Source organism: Aythya marila (genome assembly GCF_965140915.1).
Source record: "Aythya marila genome assembly, chromosome: 10".
NCBI classification, from domain to species: Eukaryota; Metazoa; Chordata; class Aves; order Anseriformes; family Anatidae; genus Aythya; species Aythya marila.
Genome location: NC_139051.1, coordinates 15,421,383 through 15,440,478, shown reverse-complemented (window position 1 = coordinate 15,440,478; position 19,096 = coordinate 15,421,383). Strand labels below are relative to the sequence as shown.

General features: G+C 50.2%; 1 protein-coding gene across 3 annotated transcripts in view; it reads right to left on the bottom strand.

Moving 5' to 3' along the window:
• Positions 1–120: 120 nt before the first annotated feature.
• The window catches only part of RAD54L2 (RAD54 like 2), a 56,768-nt gene continuing 37,792 nt past the window's right edge, over positions 121–19,096 (bottom strand). For 2 of the 3 annotated variants that reach the window (XM_082768037.1, XM_082768038.1), the window contains exons 5-22: positions 17,336–17,467; positions 16,404–16,636; positions 15,477–15,659; positions 15,070–15,203; positions 14,186–14,382; positions 13,122–13,464; positions 12,075–12,252; positions 11,197–11,448; positions 10,575–10,693; positions 10,159–10,274; positions 9,033–9,132; positions 8,491–8,696; positions 7,495–7,670; positions 6,538–6,734; positions 6,227–6,423; positions 5,651–5,740; positions 4,976–5,068; positions 3,359–4,803 (exon numbers count right to left, since the gene is read on the bottom strand). In XM_082768037.1, coding sequence (XP_082624163.1) covers positions 3,815–4,803; positions 4,976–5,068; positions 5,651–5,740; positions 6,227–6,423; positions 6,538–6,734; positions 7,495–7,670; positions 8,491–8,696; positions 9,033–9,132; positions 10,159–10,274; positions 10,575–10,693; positions 11,197–11,448; positions 12,075–12,252; positions 13,122–13,464; positions 14,186–14,382; positions 15,070–15,203; positions 15,477–15,659; positions 16,404–16,636; positions 17,336–17,467 — 3,935 coding nt within the window. In that variant the 3' untranslated portion in view covers positions 3,359–3,814. Of the gene's footprint in view, positions 1,888–3,358; positions 4,804–4,975; positions 5,069–5,650; positions 5,741–6,226; positions 6,424–6,537; positions 6,735–7,494; positions 7,671–8,490; positions 8,697–9,032; positions 9,133–10,158; positions 10,275–10,574; positions 10,694–11,196; positions 11,449–12,074; positions 12,253–13,121; positions 13,465–14,185; positions 14,383–15,069; positions 15,204–15,476; positions 15,660–16,403; positions 16,637–17,335; positions 17,468–19,096 lie in introns of those variants that run through there. The other variant, XM_082768039.1, reaches the window with a different exon arrangement.

Below are 19,096 nucleotides of genomic sequence, written 5' to 3'. Positions count from 1 at the left end.
GCAAGCACGTCCCGTTCGACAGAGAGAAGAGGGAAGCACATGGTCATGCGTGGGGCACCGACCCACCCACCCTGCTAGAGATACTCCTCTTGCCAACCACAAAAAGACTGTCCACAAACTAAGGCGGTAGTAAAAAAAAAAAAAAAAAAAAAAAAAAAAAAAAAAAAAAAAAAAAAAGCCATAATAATAACAACCCCAAAACAACAGAAAAAAAAAAAAAAAAAAAAAATGAGACTCATCGATGGATTCATTCAGGCTCCCCCCGCAGGCGCGGATCTGCCGGAGGCTCCAGGATGCCACTGCCGTGGGAGCCGCGGCTGTCGCCCCGTGGAAGGGGCCGTGTTCTCCCCTCGAGTCGCAAGGAGCCCTCATCCCCCCTGCAATCTAGCTGGACTACGTTCCCCTCGAGACCTCTCCCCCACCCCACCCTTCCCTCCCAGTCCTCCCAAGCCCGGATTAACAAAATTCATCAGAGCGCGGCACGGCACGCCAGTCGCGGAGGCGTTTGCTGTACCTGTCCCTTTCGGCCTGGAGCCCATCCACAAACCGAGAGCGATTCTCTGGGGTTCAGCTGACATCGTTAGGCCAAAATATAACCATTTCTGGTGAAGCCCCCTTTGCTTGCTGCAGTATTTCCCTTTCTGTGCCTGCCCGTATCCACCCCACCGGCATCCCAGCAGATCCTGCCCTGCGTGGGCTGCTCTGGGCTGCGTTGCCCCCACCCCACCCCGTCCATGGGCCGACCCCTCCCCTCTGGGGCTGACTGGGGCACCCCGGGTCTTCCTCAGCTTCCAAAAAACTTTGGCAGAGTGTCCTGCACTGCTGTCCTCAGCACCACCCGCAGCCCTGCTGCGCGCCGGCAGCCGCTTCCAGCCGGTCATTTGGAGACAGAAATTCAGCAGCAAAAAGAAAAAAAAAAAAGGAAGATCTAACCTGTGAGGGGAAAGCCCCCGTTCCAGGACAGGACCCTCTGCAGCAGAACCACACGTTAGGGATGGGAGAAGGGTGGGGAGGGGAGAGGAGACCCACGGGAGAGATGTAAGGGCTCAGAGAGGTCCCCTGCTGTAGGAACGCCCTGGATGATCCCCACGGAGATCGAGGAGCAGCCCCAGGGCCCCTCTCCCAGGGGTGGCAGCCACCTCCTGGCCAAGGCTCTGATGGGTGCAGGGGACCTGTCCCCCCTCTCCACAAGGGCGCCATGGGCTGGCAGGGAGCAGGAGGGGGCATGGGGCCCTGCTGTGCTCGGCTGGGCAGCGGGGGCTCACGGCAGGCACTTGGCCAGCGGGGCACCCGGTGCTTGGCACAGGGAGGCCACCCGGTGGCACCCAGCCTGCTCCCTGCGGGCTACGGCCACCTCCAGCACCCATGGGTGTGCCAGGGACAGCTTCGTGCCTCGCTGCAGTGCAGGGCTGCAGAAAAGCCCCGCTGGGAGGCTTCCCCCAGAGGAACTCTGCTATACTGACCAGCGCCGCGGAGCTGGGCTGCAGCAGGGTGCCGGTGCCAGTCCGCTCCCACTCCGGCCTCCTGCAGGTCCTGCTCACAAGCCCGCAGGTCTCACCCCTGGCTACTCTGGCCAAGGAAAGCCCTCGCCTCTGCCCCCTTCCCCCAAATCCACCGGCAATCTGACAGCCTCACAGGGACGCAACGGACATCTGGGCGAACTCGTCATACAATCAGTGGCACAGGATTGCGCATGAGGGGGACACACAGAGCACAGGAGGGCATGACTCACAGATGCAGCACTGTCAAGTCTTTGGAGAAACTTGCATGAACACCATCAGTTAATTTGCTTTGTTACTTTTGTGGGGGGGTTTGATTTTTATTTCCATGGTGCATCCAAAGACAAGTTGTCCAGCAGTTTGCTCAGAACCCCTCGGTTTTCAACTCCTAGGATATGTTAAAGAAGAAAGCACTATTTTAATGTTTGTCTTTTTTTAAAAAAATAATTAAAATAATTTGCATAGCTAAACTGTTGATCTAAGGCTTCTATGAATGGTGTGGTTATGTTCGACAGACAATGTCCATTAAACAGAGAAAGACACTAGGAAAGCCCCGGAACGTTTTTTTATTGTCGTTGTGACACACGAGCACACACACAGCCCCTGGCTCTCTCTTTCTCTCTCAAGAGGGGAGGTCTCCAGCTCACCGTTGGTGAAGGATGACAGGACATCCTGCCCTTCCCTACCCGGTCCCAGCAGGTATCAGTGACTGCTGCTTTCACAGCAGGCCCTTAGAAGCTGCCCCTGCTCCAAGATCCCAGCCCTGCTCCGGGGCAGGCCCCCAAGGCGAGCACAGACCCGGCCTGGTGACAGCCAGATGGGGACAAAAAGGGTCCCGGACTGCAGGGCCCCATCCCGGGGTGTTCACGCCCCACACACATCCAGCTGCGCTCACGGGACCTGCACGGAGCTGCCTCTCCTCCAGAGCCCTAGCACGGAGAGGAGCAGCCTGCGTGCTCGCTGTCAGTGCCAGGGCCAGCCCTTCCTCACGCCCTCCTCCTCCTCACCAGGAACTAGCACAAGAAGCTCCCACACGTGCTCCTCCACCTGCCCTGACACAGCGAGGGGACTCTGTCCTCCCTCCTGCTGCTCCCCAGCAGCAGAGGGGAGCTCCTGGGGGTGCTACAGGGAGCTGCCGCGGCTGCTCCTGGCCCTGGGCTGTGCTCTGGGCAGCTGGCTGCTTCTCCCCACACAGACAGCCCGACGAGCAACCACTGCAGGACGGAGGCCAGCATTTTATTATTATTATTATTTTTTAATATGGAAATTAATTTAAAAATCGAAGGAAAGAGCCCCCCCCAAAAATAAATATTATGCCTTGGCGTAATAAATTAAGGTAGAGGTTCTGTGCAGGGGGAAGTTGCTCCAATCAGGGTCACCAGCAAGGGGCACTGGGGCCAGAACCACGTCCCATCCCAACCTCCTCCGGTGCCTGGTGCTGTTCAGAAGCAGCAGCAAGCCCAGCGACCCCTGGATCCACTGGGCCACAGCGTGGCGGGGCCGTGGAGCTGGGGGAGTCACCAGGATTCCCCTCCAGCAGCCACCACCAGGTCTGGCATGGCTCCGCTGCTGTGGGACTGACCTACCTTGGGTGGGACCCACAGGGGCCCGGGGAGCCCTCACTCAAGTTTCACGTGAATTTGATAGAGGTTGACAAATTGTTTGTGGGGTGATTTTTTTTTTTCCTTTTTTTTTTTTTTTTGTAAAAAACATCAATCCCTCCCCCTTCCCCCCCCCCCCCAACACACACAATGTAAAGTCCCCCCTCTCCCTCCCCAGTAAAAATGCTTCGTCCCCAACCTCTGCTGGAGTCACTGCCCCTGGCCCGCCCCTCCCCAAGTGAGAGAAGTTCACAGATAAGGCAGTTCGTGTGAGGAGGAGCTCAGCCCTGCCAGCGGTCAAGCCCGTGCCTCCAGGCCTGCGAAGGGCAGGGACTCGTGGCACCAAGCCTCCCCCTTTCAGACAAGACAGAACAGAGACAGACAGACAGACAGAGCGTGGGAGGGAGGCACTCCTATGGTCTGCGTTACTGCTTCCCTCCTCCCCTGGCTCTTGCTCCCCCCTGGCCCTCGCAGGTCCGCTCTACGCCCCCCACCCATCTCCCAGCTCCCAGTACAATTCAGATCCTTGACAGCTAAAAAAAAAAAAAAAAAACCAACAAAACAAAACGAAAAGAAAACAAACACCACGCCACACCCTTCGCATCCTTCTCCACCCACTGCTGTGGCCCAGAGGGGAAATCCTGACTCCCAAGAAGGTCCTGCAACTTTTTTTTGCCTCCTGGTGGAGCTGAGACCGAGCAGGAGCCAGGCCCATTATTTCCCTGTGATCTCTATAACATCGTCGTCTTTGTCCTCGTCATTAGAGCTGCATCCCACCTCTGGGACCTCCTGGGGTTCAAACTGAGGCACCTGGGACCGAAGGAGGCCCCCGGCCGGGTAGCCCGAGTGAGGGGACACGTAGCCAGGGTAGGCAGATGCCATGCTCCTGGGAAGGCTGCTAGGCAAGATGGGGGCTGGGAAAGGAGCAAACATCCTGGGCTCGGGCAGGAGTGACTGCGTGAAGGGAAGCGAGTAACTGGGCAGCACCCCCGTCAGAGAAGGGTTTAGCATGAACGAGGGGACGCTGGCGGTGACTGAGGTAGCAGCAGAAGAGCTGGCGGTGCCGGCTGTCAGCAGAGGGTCAGTAGTCACAGGGAACACCAGATGAGGGTCTGGGAGTAAATTGGGCAGCTGGTAGTAAGAGGACCCAGTGCCCATGTACAAGGAGTTTCCTGGCTGGGAGGCAAACGGATGGGTTAGGTTGTGGTTTAAAGAGACAGGAGGCATGGCGAACCCACCAGAGACAGGGTACCCGTGTTCATACGGCTGCACGGATGATGGCAACTGGCGCTTTTTCTGCTGCCTGAGGGCTTGCTCCTCCGGAGCCGACGGCGAGCTTGACTTGCGCTTGTTGCCCCGTAAGTCCAACACCGAGTGGGCATCCGCGTGCTGGCTGGTGGCCGGCAAGGCTGAAGACACGGAGGGAGCCATGCAGTGAATCCCAGCACGCTGCTCGGCTCCTCGAGCTGCTAGGCCAGGCGCGTTGTCCGTGCGGGCAGGGTGGCCTTGGGCAGCGTTGGTGCTGGGAGAGCTGTGCCGGGACTCGCGGGCTGCCGCGGCCTCTGCGTACTGCTGCAGCTCGCTGATGATCTCGGGGCTGTCGGGGGATATGGGCCGAGTGAGCTCCTCCGCGCTGGGGAGCTGCGGTGATGAGGCACTGTGACTGCCGTTGCTCGCGGACTCCAGCGACGAGCTCTGGGAGCCTGGAAACGAGGAGGTGGAGGAGGTGAAAGACAGCCTTGGAGGAAAAGCTGGGGGCTGAGAGGCAGTGATGGGAAGATTGTGGGTGAGGTCTGAACACAGGACCAATGGAAGGCAGCCAGGGAACAGCAAATCCGGACACTTGGGCAGGAAAGCACGTGAGCAAGCCCCTACCTGAGGCAGCTGTCCGACGATCTTCGTTGCCCTTTGGCTTCCCAGTGGTCCGGATAGCAAAAATCCGCCCGTCGCTGGTCCGGATGTACGTCCCTGGAACAGAGGCAGAACAACTTCATTCAGGGTTTCTGGTCTCAGCTTAGGACCCTGGGTCGGTGAGCCAGCGAGGCTGCCTGGGCAAGAACAGGACAGCAGTGGTGCATAAGGCCAGGCCCACAGAACACGTAGGAAGATCACTAAGAGGCTTCTGCCCCCTTCCCCACTCCCCATTTCCTCCTTTTTCAGCTTTCCTGTGTTGAAGCTGACCCACACCCAACATGCTGCCAGTGGGGAATGTGGAGCTTCATGCTGGAGCTACATCTGTTGTGGGAGCACTGGGAAATGTGTTTGGCTGCCCCAGAACATGCAATGGGTGTTGTGAGAACAAGAAGCCCAGTAACAAAGTCCAACGGCTCCTTTCAGAGGCAGAAGCAGCCACAGCTGCAATAGCCCTGAAGCATCAGCTACAGGAGCACACCACGAGCTGCAAGAGAGCCACTGTGGAGTCCAGATCTCTTCCTCCTCTTGTATTTTTTCCCTCTCGAGGGACTAACTGATGCTATTACGTCATTTTCTTTGTGAATTAGCATTGGCCAAGCCCCTATTCACGAACCTTACCAAGACAGAGGAACTTACCTTTCGTCCCTCGGATAATGTGGATGCTCTCACCAGCACTGATTCTTGCCTGTACATCAGTGGATGTGTTTGTACCCGGAATCACAATATCTGGCAGTGGGAGAAGAAATAGAACAGCGTCTGTGAAACCGCATGCCACGGGAAATGTACCACCAAACCCCTCTGTTTGCAGTGCATTACTCTCCTCTCTGTGCTGTGCTAGAAGCAAGCCCCACGTTTAATTCTGAGTAGCACAGGAGGCAGCAGAAGCTCTGAGGAAGCAAAAGCCGTGCTGCTCTGGTACAGCATCTCCCTTGCCCCAACACAAACAGCTGGTGACTCCTGTCTGGAAGCAGTACTGCTGGCCCTCTCACGGAGCTCACTCCCAACAACCCGCCAGGCACGTGTCCCTTAGACACCTGCAGACAAAGTCCTCGCCATACAGGGGAGCTGCTCAAAGGCAGAGCAGTGGTACCAGTTGCTCTGATGCCTGTCTGCCCACAGTCCTTGTGCGCATCAGCAACTCACCTTTCTCCTCAATTCAGTGTGGGCATCATAACCCCCTGCGAGCATCAGCAGTTCCCTTCAGCAACTCACCTGTGGTGGTGACAATCTTCTGCACCAGGACGCCAGCTCGCTGTAGATAGTTGATGGGGAAGTTGACAGCAGGGTTGGAACTGGAGGTTGATCCTGCACTGCCCATGGGGACGTGACGGGGCATCATAGGAATGGGGGTAGATTGAACTGGGCGGACGCTTGCCACTGGCTTGTCCTCACCCTTGAGGGCTGGTCGCCTAGTGAGAGAGGAGGGAGGGAAGTGCAGTGCTCCCACCAACAGGGGTGAGCGTCCTCAGCCCCATCATTTCACATCTACAGAGCAGGAAGAAGGGGAAGATGCAGGTACTCACCAGTTCCTCTGGCTAAAGGCAGGGATGCTCGTCAGACTCTGGTCACTGGCTGGGTAATACTGTGCGTAGGACGGCCGGGTGTAGGGGACGGATGCTCGCTTTTCCTCCTCGTAGCTTTTCTTGGCTGCTTTCTTCTCTGCCTTGGTCAGCTTGTGCTCCTTCCGGTCAATCAGCAGTGACTCATGCTGAAAAGGCTCCTGAAACCCACAGCACAGAGGTTTTGACACCAGCTCACCACAAGAGGGAACCAACACACCCCACAGCCACCCCGTCCCTGTGTCAGCACTGTTCCCATTCCAGGACTGGAGCGCTGAAGTGGGGATTTGGAGGCACAGCTGGTCACAGCACAGCCTGTCTGGGGCCCTGCTGCAGAAGCGACCAAGGCACAGCTTGAGAAACGACGGAGAGTCAGCTAAGCCATCCTGTCTGCCACGTCTGGGCCATCGCTCACCACGTGGGTACGTAGCACAACCCTCAAGCTGAAGGCCAGGCTAGGAGCACAAAGCACAGAGCCTACTGCGATGTCCCACAGCCACCAGAGCCCCGTGGCACCAGGCCACAGGCCCACCCCGCAGCACCACCCTACCAGCAGGGTTCTCCTTAAGGGAGCCAAGTGCTGGCTTCTTCCAGCATTGTTTTAAAGCCACCCCAGGGAGAGAGCTGGCAGCAAGCCAGGATTTGCCACTGGCACCTTCCTGGTACAGCACCATGTTGAAAAAAGAGGTGCCCTACAACCTGCCCCCAAGCCCGTCCAGGGCAGAAGTGGCTCTAAATGCATAGAAGATACTGTAGGGAAGGGCAGGGCTCTTCGGTAAAAAATCCTCTAGTGAGGGCCCTATTCCCACCAGCATACCGATGTGTCCTTCTTGCCACCAAGTCCCCATCACACAGACAGATTCCTGCAGTCCTCCTCCTGTCTACACAGTGCTGTACAGGAAGGAAGCAAGTTGTTCGTACCTTGGTGATGAGGTGAGGATACTTGAGACAGGCTAATTGTAGAACCGACTCCTTCATCTTGCTTGGATTGAGGGAGAGCTGAGCAGGGTCGGATTCTTCTTCCACAAAATGCAGCAGGTTCTCTACCTCCCGTCGGGTAAAGTTCAGCACTGGGTTCAGATCATCCACCACCCGATCTGGAAAAGGAAAGAACAGGTCGAACTGAGAAGAGAAGAGGTGGATACTGCTGCCACAGGGCACATGGACAAAACATCTATACCCAAGACTCTCCTGGGAGCCAGGCCAGCTGCCAGGAGACTCCACCTCAAGCGCAAGACGGCACACTGAGTCAGTCATGCTGGGCTGCTGCCCCTGGAGCTGGGTTTTGAGACAAAGCAGGACACAGGCAGCAGAACCCTGTTTGGGTCACTACAACCCTCAGCTGCATACACCACAAGAGCAGCTTGACAGCTGGCACAAGCCAGCACAAAAGGTACTTTTGGAACAAGGGCAGGTCAGAACTGTAGTGAATTAATTATTTCTGTCTCCTAAGTAAGTACAATCAAAGATATCAATGTGTATTTTTATTTGGCTTTTTTTCCCCTCTGTTGATGCTGGAGAAATGGAGGTAAGGAGCTATTTAATAAGTAATGCCCAGTTTAAGACATGCTATGTCCAGACACAGGGGAAACAGGATGACCACAGCCCAAGTTCCCAGTCTCTTGTAACCAAGAAAATAGCAAGGAAAGTAAATGGCAATGCAGAGCACAACTGTGCTACAAGATCCTGTCTCTATAACCCTTACTGCTCTACCCCGTGTTTCTTACGGGGTCTTGTGTCACTGTTGACTCAAACATCAAATGCAGCCCTAGGATAATGTACCTCTGACAACTTCTTCGGCTGTTTGGTTTTCAACCTTCAAAAAAAAAAAAGTTACGAAAACCACAGAAATGGGACTGGAAGCCAAAAGGAGGGAAAGGCAAGATCAGAGCGCCCACATGATGCCCACACACCTACCTGACATGCCCTGCTTGGAGATCTGACGGTCATAGATCTTCTTCTCAAGGGTATAATCAGACACCAGTCTGTAAATGTGGCATGGCTTCTTCTGCCCGTAGCGGTACACTCGGCACACAGCCTGGGCGTCGTGGCATGGGTTCCAAGAAGCATCAAACACCACCACTCTGTTTGCTCCAATGAGGTTGACACCCAAACACCCCGCACTGGAAATTAAAGGAAAATTTCAAGTTGCTGCCTTGGCCAATATTCAAAGCTTCTAGGTAGGGACAGCCACCGCAGCCGTGCTGACACCACTGAGATTTCCCTCCAGTCATACAGGCAACTTCAGACCCACATCTGGTTTCCAAGACTGTTGTTAACAGTTTGCAAAGGACTAGGGCTAACATCTTACACCCCTAGGGAATTCAGGAGCAGATAGCACTATCGTGCCAGAGAGTCTTTAAAGCAAGGTACAGAGGAATCTAAGAACAGAAAACACATGCACACACAGAGGAGCAGTGTGAGCTCTCCATTGCACCCTCCTCCTCCAGCCAACTTACCGCGTGGACAAAAGGAAGAGCCACACAGAAGTGTTACTGGGGTCATTGAACTGGTTAATCAGTCGCTCCCTTTCCGAGGCAGAGGTGCTGCCATCCAGTCCTGAGAAGGAAATTAAGGACACGTTTAAAAGCTCTGCCTGTCTGGGGGAATCCCATCAGAACAGACCCGCTTCCCAACCATTCAGCTTTGGCACTGTCTCCCAAACAATTCTGGGTCTTCCTCAAATCATGCACTCCAGGACCTCAGCTCAACCACTCTGTACCTCTTATTTGCCCAGTCTGGCGGGTGCAATGCAGCCAGACAGTTTGGGCTTTCAACTGAAAGAACAAGCAAAACATTACTTAAGCTTGGCAAACCCAAGCCTGGGAGTGCTACAGTGCACCTAGCCCATCAAGACCCTGTATTAGGCAAGGCAGATGGTAGGCAAGAGCAGCAGGCACAACAGCCTCATGTATGTTGGAAGCTCAAGGAACCAAGAGAAAGGAGATTGTGAAAGACTTTGGCAAAACCCTGTCAACTGGATCAGAGCACAGAGAACAACAGTCTAAAGGTTTGCAGAGGGGAGTGTCAAGTCTCTGTTCCTGAGCAGCAGCTTGCTTCTGGCAGCCCCGCAAAAACCAGGAACACCACATCCACCATTCCTCTCAGTCCTGGTCTGTAAAGTAGCCAACACGAAGTAACAACCCCTGCCAGAAAAAGATTTAAAGCTGGGGAAGAGGGAAGGAGGAATTTACAGCCTCAAGGTAGTGAAACCATTCCACAGTAATTCTGGTTTCGGAAGCAAGATCTAGAAAACAGATGAACGGGAAGCACAAAAGTTTTAAAAACAGTTTTTACAGTTTTAAAAAGCACCAGTGTGTGAGTAGATGTTAAAGGTGTCTAACATCGTCTGAGTACGATGCCAAAAATGACTGAGAAATTATCAGCTGGTTGTAACTGAACTGACATCATCTTCCCGAGCAAATTCCCAAGAACAGTCTGAAAAAGACTTCATCAGAAGAATGCTTCAGACGAGCATTTACACACCCAGGACAACTACAGGATGATGGTGGGATGCTTTCAGATATGAGTCCATCACAGAAGATCAGTGTCACACCAAAAGAGAGGGGGATTGGCTGCACTCACTGTAATAGTTGATGTTTCGGACCCAGTTGTGAACTCCTCCATCTGAGCCTGGAGGACTTGGCATTGGTCTCTTCGCCAAAAACTCTTCGATGACAGATAAAGTGGACAAGCTCTGGCTGTAAAACCAAGGACTCTGTTCAGGAGAAAGGCCCCAGCAGCAAAAGTGGAATATCAGAACTCTTCCCCAACCACACTAGCACTGATGGGGCCAAACCCTGGCTGTTGAAGCACACCTCTTGCTAGTGAGCTTTATAGTGGCAGAAGCATAAAATATGTGAAGGAAAAAAAGGGCCTAATACAATAAAGGAGAAAAGGGGAACTGCTACACCATTCACCCTGTGTAAAAACCTGCTAGTACCAACAGGGATTCAACTACTTGAGCATTTAGTAGGATCAACCACTGGTACTTCGCTTACCTGAAGACCAAAATCTTGTCTCCAAGCTTCACACTTTCCTCAATGAGGTGGAACAGTAACACCATCTTGGGTGAGTTCTCCAAGACACCCGTCTGGTAATCACACAAGATGTCTTTGGCCTACCGAGAAACAGGAGACTATTACAGGTGGAGTTGCTCATTCCCTGTTTAGTTCAACAATCCTGTCTCAAGGTGAGAGAAATAAGTCATTGCAGAGAGGTTGTATTCATCCATTCAGTCAGGTTCAGGCGACAACATTATTTCCAACCACTTCCCATTCTAGAAGCTCCAAATGGCAAACTGCTTGAAGAATGGATGAGCAAGCATCCTCCTAACCTCTCATCGCTCTGCTCTATCTCCAGATCTCTCTATAAGAGTGTCACCTGCACTCCCATCACACGGGTGTCACAAAATCCCCACCCAGCTCCATGCAAACATGCTGACCGAGATGCTCTGTGGCAGAGAAACTGGATGAGAAATATCCAGCTTTCAAACAGAAGAGTCTTCTTTACTTTACTCCAGAAATCTGCCCTAACAAAAAGAGGTACAGTCTTTCGGAGTAATATCTAGCCTACGTGCACTGGAACTCGACAAACGAAGAGTTCTCCAGCAGTGGTACTCACCCACTCGTAAGTAACGACCTGATTTGCTCTCTCCTGAAAGGGGTTGAAGCCAACGCTCTGGAGGAACTTGCTGTTGGTAGCTTCTCCAACCGGTGATGCCAAAGCATTACTCTCTGTTTTGACTTTAATTCCCTGAGGCTGGCAGCGGGAATTAGTACTTGCTGTGCCAAGGTCATCCACATCCAAGTCCTGCTCATTTGCTAGATTCTCCTTTTGCAGAGCTTCATATAACACATCAGGATGGTTCCAGATCTGAAGAGGCAAGAAAAGGTAGCGCTTAGACCTGTGCTGGCCTGCCACCTGACAACGTTTGAGAACTGAAAGCTCCCACAGCAGTTCAGCTGGAAAAATTAATATTTGATCATCTCATCACCACCCCTGCGTGGAACTGTAAGGCGTGATCAGACTGACTTTCTCTTCGTATTAAGGTAGTGAAGCATGATTCTGCCATGACACCAGGTATGGCCTCTGCCTTAACTAAGGCTCTCCTGACTTTAAAACCACCAAATTCTTTCCCTAGAACAAAACAGAAGGCCACAGTGCACCCCTACACAGCACAAATGCAGAGGAAGCTGCTTGGTTCATGCTGTACCAGAGAAATGGACACGGTACCTACCAGTCTAGTACTGCTTCAGCAGACAGCTGCAGATTTTTTTTGCACAAATTTGAACAAAATGTTTAACATCCCCGCACCCCAGCTCTATAAAGGGAGAGAATTCTGTTGGAACACTGCAGGAAGCTCTGAGGAAAGAAGATGTATCTAGCCAACCACACTTCCCTCCTGTTTTGACTCATATTCCTGCCTTTTCTTTTGACTCATACTCCTGTCTTTCCCTTACATAGAAGGATACTTCTTTGCAGCTCCTGCCAAAACCTACCTTACAACAGACACAGAAAGCTTTGAGAGGGTTCAGTCCCAGCCAGCCACTGTTGCCTGCATCGCGGAACCGGTTCATGAACTCCGTATAAAGGGCCCGCTGGATCTTTGACAGACGTACCAAAATGACATGTTCTTCCTTAGAGGGGAGCTGAACCTTCAGCACATTGTGACCTCGCCTGTGGAGGCGATAAAGAAAAATAAACAGATGGAAGAGTTTCCCAATCTGATATCTCTGTGGCTGCCTGCAGGGTAAGATTTTGACTTCTTGCCCACCTGTCTGCAGGAAGAAAGAGCTCTAGTTGCATGCCTCTCTAACACATGACACTCATGAGATACTCTCCCTGCAGCCATATACCAACAGTAAACACAATTACAGAGATCTCAAATGTTACAATCTTCCAGCACAGGTCACAGTGTTAGGAGAATGATGAAAGTCTTGTTTTCCATGGCAGTTGAAAAACAGAAATAAGATCTAAGGTCTCTTTCTAACTCTGCCAATGACTAAGGCACTCCATCCAAATCACTGATCCAGCACCTCAGAACCCTTGACCAAGAAACAAAGCTGATTTGTCTCCAGGATGGCAGAAGCACTGTTACTTTTCATAACTGACAGTTCATGAAATACTTTCAGATCCTTGTATAAAGGATATCTAAGAGTGCCCATCCGAATTAACTATTAAGACACTGAAATAAACCTGAGGCCATTCTAGTACAGTTAGAGGTGCTGTTCTCCATTACATGAGTGTTGAGCACTATAACAAACTAACTTTACTTCTACCCCAAAGGCAAAACACAGCCACAAAGACCACTCTGCAGCCGACAAATTGAGAGAAACATGGAGCTGCTAACCTGAGAAGCTCTCTGCTTTTCTCTTTATGCTTAAGACCCTCCCACACAGACAGCTAATGTAACTGTTTAAAACTCAAGCCCAAGAAGGCAGCACAATTAGCTGTACTGCATAAACTCAGCAAACAAGCAGGTTGATTTGGGGTGAAGGAGCTGTTTTTGCATGGACTAGACTGCTAACAACTCCCTGTGGACTCACCGCTGCACAAAGCCCTCCAGCAGGCTATGCAGGACGTGGCTGCGATACCTCATGAGACGGACATCTTGAGGGGTGCTGTCAATACACTGCCCGTTCAGGATGGGGCGCTCAAACATGTTGCTGAATTCCTGCCTCGAGCCTAGAAAGTCAGGCCGGACAAAGTCTACCATGCACCAGTACTCGATGAGGTTGTTCTGGAGTGGGTAGCCAGTCAGCACCACCCGCCGGCGGGAGCGGATGTTCTTCAAGGCCTGCGAAGTGCTGGCATGGCAGTTCTTTATTCGGTGTCCCTCATCACATATCACGACGTCTGGGCCAGGGCGAGACAAAGCTTTCTCAATCCCTGAGGACAAGGAACATTAAAGCGTTAGTCTGAGGTGAACAGGAGAAAGTTCTGGCTTTACATAGTCACCAACTTCACAAAAGGAAAAGGAGGGGCAGTTCTCAAAGACGAAAAGCAGTATTCACGGGTGGCAGAGAGCAAGGCTGATTCAGGAAGCAACACCATCTCCTATTTAGCATGATGTGGTCTTGATCAGACACGACTGGCCCTTGATTTCTGCTCCATGGTCTACATTGCATCATGTTGTGTGTCTTGTGTCAGATCTGACTGGCAAACCTCACACAAACAAATCTCCAACTTCAAGATACTGACTTGCACTCTTACTTGCAGCCACCCCAAAAATGAAAGACTCAACTAGAGCTCAACAACCTGTCTCCAAAGATGCAATTCTACCCAGCAGAGCTTGGTCACGTCAGCAATACTAAAAGTGAACAACCAATTCTTAGACTTGTTCTGATACTGAGGACCACAGCTTCTAGCCAAAAGTAGCTAAGACACCTGAAAGCATTTGTATTACAGGCAGGAATCAGGTGAGCACAAATATATCTACTGCAGTAAGTGTAGTCACTGGAGTCAGGACGCAGAAACTACTGCCAGTGGCTAAGACTGACTATTATTCACTCTACTAGTTCCCAGAAACAAGCAGTAATAGGTTGTTTCCGTGTGCTGCCAGAGTTGGTAGCCTGCTAGACAACAGGAACTCCTCCCCCCAGCCCCCCACCTTTCAGAAGCTCTTGCTGCCGGTCTTCCTCATCCAAGTCAATAATGACAGGGCCAGTTTGCTTCTTTGTTTTCTTCTTCCTGCCAGTGGCAAAGGACTTCTTCAGTGAGAGGAGACGGTACATCTCATATCCCATCAGCAGCACACCACCCTCTATCACCCAGTCATTCACCACCTTTGCACGTGCAGCTGTTGTTCTGAAAAAAAAAAAGAAAAAAGAAAAAAGAAATGAAATAAGCTGTAAGCTTTCTCTCCAGTTTCAGCTTGTACCACTGGACTGGAGCCTGCTGAAGAAAAGGTCATACACAGTTAAAGTACTTTCTAGCATGAAATCAGACAGAAGAATACAACGAAACTGTATTCTCAATTGTATGTCTCAAGGACAACACAGCTTACAGAGAGTCACAGTGTTGGGTAGAAGAATCCTTAAAGTGTATGAAAAAAAAACTCAGAGGAAAAAAAAGAAAAACATTTAAAATACAAGAGATATATGGTATAAGGAGCACACGTGTCAGGAGACCCAGGATTATGATAGTGTTAGCAACGTACCACTAGAAAAACACAGCACTTCTGCTCAACTCTGCAGAAGTAGCTCTGTCTCTGGCAACTGGGTTTCTGATTTCAGCATATATGGAAGAATAGAAAGGTGAGTAAGCAGAGTGAGAAGGAAGTACAAGATATAAATGTTGCATGAAAGATACAGTAAGTCTTTCCCAGGTACCAAAATCCTCCCCTCTAAACAGCATACACAGATGGAGAATGGGAAGGATCTGGGAGTTGATGGCACAGAATTAGCCCAAACTTAGCAGTCTGCAGCAGCAATTCTGGTAACAGTTCCTCAAGATGCAACCTAAATGTTCAAAAGGGCTTTTACTGGCACCTACTTGTGTTCATCATTCAGGATGTGGACTTTGAAGGTGCGGGGCTGGACCTCTTTGGAGTTGTAATCAGCAGGAAGGTTTTCAGGTGCTGGGAGCCACATGTTGAATTCTGCTAGCCAGTTTTGGAGCGTGTTCACCTGAAAAAGTTAGCGACGGAAGGACTGAAAACCCAATTGAGTTGCTCAGGGTTTTAACAGCAGAAATAAGAGCGTGGAATGCCCCCCAGCTGTGCCCAGCCAAGAGCAGCAGACTACAACATGCATACTCAGGGAGACAGGGAATGAAACGGGGAAAAGAGCAGCAAGGGTATGACAGAGTGTGATGTGAGATAGGATACCAATCAATCTCTACACAAAGGAGGAAGTAGACCAAGGAAGGTGATCAGTCAGCCTTCCGCATGGGCTACTTACAGGTACAATGGCAAGAACAGTCTTTGCCTCTGTGTGCCGAAAAAGTACATCCAAGAAAGAGATGACCTGTATGGTCTTGCCCAGGCCCATGCTATGTGCTAAAATACACCCAAACCCACTGCTGGTTTTAAATCTCTCCAAGGACTCGACCAAGTTGTCATACAGGAATCGGATCCCACCAATCTAGAGAGAAAAGTAGAAAAAAGAATCAAAAATGTGGAAAAAATGAAATAGGTTTATATTTCATTTATTTATTATTTATAGGGGCTAACATATTAGGATTGCATAACCACGAAAATATAAATGGGATGTTTCAAGTTCACTGCAGTATTTTAAGCTAGAGAAGGCTCCAAAAGATGCTATTTTTAGATTCTCATAAAACTTTCTGAGGATATGATACCAATAAATCTAACATTAATTTGGAGACAGAGAATCTGAATTGAGGTTGGTCCGTTTGTTTATAAATACAATTTGATTTAAAAAATGTTCATCTAAATACGCAAAGAAAACACTCCTGTCTGTTCCAGATTTCACTACACCATCCACCACAAGGGTATCCAGATAAGAAACTTCTTTGCCATCACAACAAACTCTAATAATTACAAAATATTTCACCTTTGAGAGCTGAAGGAATTTTGTTACAAGTGCGGCCAGAAACAAGCAAAGTATTTTTAATTATTATTTATTTATTTTTAATTGAATATGAGTATGGGCCCTTGAAATAAAAGCTACGGCGTGTAATCAAATTGCAACAATAGCCAAAGTTATACGTAACCCAGGCCTTCCTTTAATTTCTCCTTATCATTTGACTGCCCACAACTGCAACTGCCACAACCAGACTGGTCACAGAAGTCACCAAAAGTTCTGCTGAGATTACAAAGCAGGCTTGGCCCAATTCCCTGCATTTCCAAGCCTAATGAAGCCTACCTGATGAGGTTTTACTGCATGTGCAAGCTGGGGAGCCAGGAAGATATCCTCCTCGTTTGGTGGATGGTTGATGTTGACAATGACCTGCCCCAAAGCATCGGACTGATTTAAGGCATCATTCACATGGGAGCCACTGCTCTCTTCGCTGCCGTCTTCCTCCCCTTCATTGCCAGAGTCACTGCTGTCCACGATTTGGAGGGCATCGTCCTCTCCCGAACTCAGCTCAATCACTTCTGTAACCAGAAAAGGAGAGAAAAAGGGGCAAAGCTTAACTGACAGCAGGGTTTATTGCATATGGAAAAAAATAAACTGTAGCAGGAAAATACGGCTGCCGTGTTTTGTAATTCTACCCTGGCTAATGAACAAGCAGGCGGAATACAGGCTCACAAGACGTCCCTTGGGCCAGCATATAAAAACTGGAGTTTCCCATTGTTTCAGAGAACACTAAGCACGAGGCAATTTCTCTGTGTGTTTTACATTCTCTTCCACATGTCCTCTTAATTCTCAAATCCAGACACACATTTTATCTGTCAGTACACTGTCTTTAACAACTGCCAAAGAAATCGGAGTAGTGTAAAGCAGTCAGGTTAGATTTGTTCAGGACAAAGGACACAAAAACTGCTTTCAGCTGCAGATTTGAATACTCAGATGCTCCTTGCATATACACAGCAGACGATGCGACACCTCACGTAAGCACTCTTCAGCAGAGCACTGAGCAAAATGGAGTTTATTTATAAAACAGACAAACACAAGTTTGCTAAAGTGCCTGACGGGCCAGGCTAGAAATGCCAGTTTAGGACTCAAAGGCAAAAATTGGCCAAAAATCCAAAGTAATTCACGACTGGAACATTTGACTAGTTGAGCATGGGAGGTTTGTGACTGAACAAGTAGCATGTTGTGAGAAGTCCAGAGTAAGACAGCCAGTCGCTTACCATCTTTAATGTTGTTTTTTCCTTTAGCATCATCTTCACTGCCACTGCTGGTACTATCGAGACAGATCACTTCCTCAGCAAGGACCTGAGGGGGGAGCTGGGTAGCTTCTGCTGTTCTGAAAACGATGTCTTCTACAAACACGACAATAAGTAATTCATAATAAGGGGGAAGGAGACAAAACTGTTCAGAAACCAGACAGTATTTCCTTCCACTTTTGCTCTAATAACTTAGCCCTGGAATTTTCCATAACAGACTCTCACTGTCTAAAACACTGCTATGACTCAGCTTCCTGGGTCACAATCGCTTTCTTTCTCAATATGCCTAAACAATAGCCCATTGCTGATGGCACCCTCTCCCTTGCATGTCCTGGCTGGGGCACATTGACCAAACACATACTGAAGTCGTTCTGCCGCCCCCCCCCTTTTTTTTTTGTCGTCTCAGAAGTAAAAGCATTTCCTTTTTCTTCATTCCACTTCTGTTTTTCATCCAGCAGAGAAAGTACCAACTGCTGAAGGGATGGTAACTGTCCTTTGTTAGTAGAGACACTGTAAAAATTATATCCCACATATCATAAACAACTTTTGCTGATCAAGACCATTTGTCTGCATATTTAAGTACTGCCAAGCAGGGAGAGAGGCAAGCTCAACAGGGCCAAGTAAGAACCATGGCAGTGACTCAGCAAGCAACCACGGTCTTCTGGGGCTACAACCGACTCCCCAACAGTTAAAAGTATTTTAAATAGCTCCTGTTTCTTATTTTTTAAATGCAAAATGTTTTGAACTCTTACACTTAAAGGAGGTTACACATTTCCCATGAGGTAAAGCCGACTCAGGAACTCCTAGACCACTGACACTACTTGCAATTGCACTCCTCTGCCCTCACACACCCATCTGAGAGGCTGAGGCATAAAATCATTGAAACTACCCAGGGTAGAAAGCAGCACAAGATGACATACTGTGGAACTGCATCCTGACATACGGTTACTGAGGTCACTCCCATTGCGGGAAGAGAAGAGTGATGCTTAACTGTTTATGTTGCCTGCTGTCTCGCTGCTTGTCAAAACATGAACGAAAGAATATGGCTATGTTATGAACATAAGTACCCCCAGTTTATTGTTCCACTGTCCCCAGCACCAGTTCCATGTATTACCAGACTACCCTCAGAACAAACGTGATCTGTATCAAGGATATGGCATTTCTGTCAAATTAGTTTAAGCTTCCATAGCAGTTGGAAAGATGAGAGAGACCTGTTCCAGCAAATACAAGGTCCTGCATCTGGGCTGGGGCAATCCCAAGCACAAGCACAGGCTGGGTGGAGAATGGATGAGAGCCGCCCTGAGGAGAAGGCCCTGGGGGTGCTGGTTGATGAGAAGCTCGCCATGAGCCAGCAATGTGTGCTTGCAGCCTAGAAAGCCAACCCCATCCTGGGCTGAGCCAAAAGCAGTGTGGCCAGCAGGGTGAGGGAGGGGATTGTCCCCCTCTGCTCTGCTCTCACGAGACCCCACCTGGAGCCTGCGCTCAGCTCTGGGCCCCCAGCACAAGAAGGACAGGGATATATTAGAACAAGTCCAGAGGAGGCCGCAGAGATAATCAGAGGGCTGGAGCACCTCTGCTATGAAGACAGGCTGAGAGAGCTGGGGCTGTTCAGCCTGGAGAAAGCCCTGGGAAGGCCTTGCAGTGGTCTTCCAGTGCTTAAAGGGGGCTACAGGAAAGCTGGGGAGGCACTTTGTCAGGGGGTGTAGTCATAGGATAAGGAGTAAT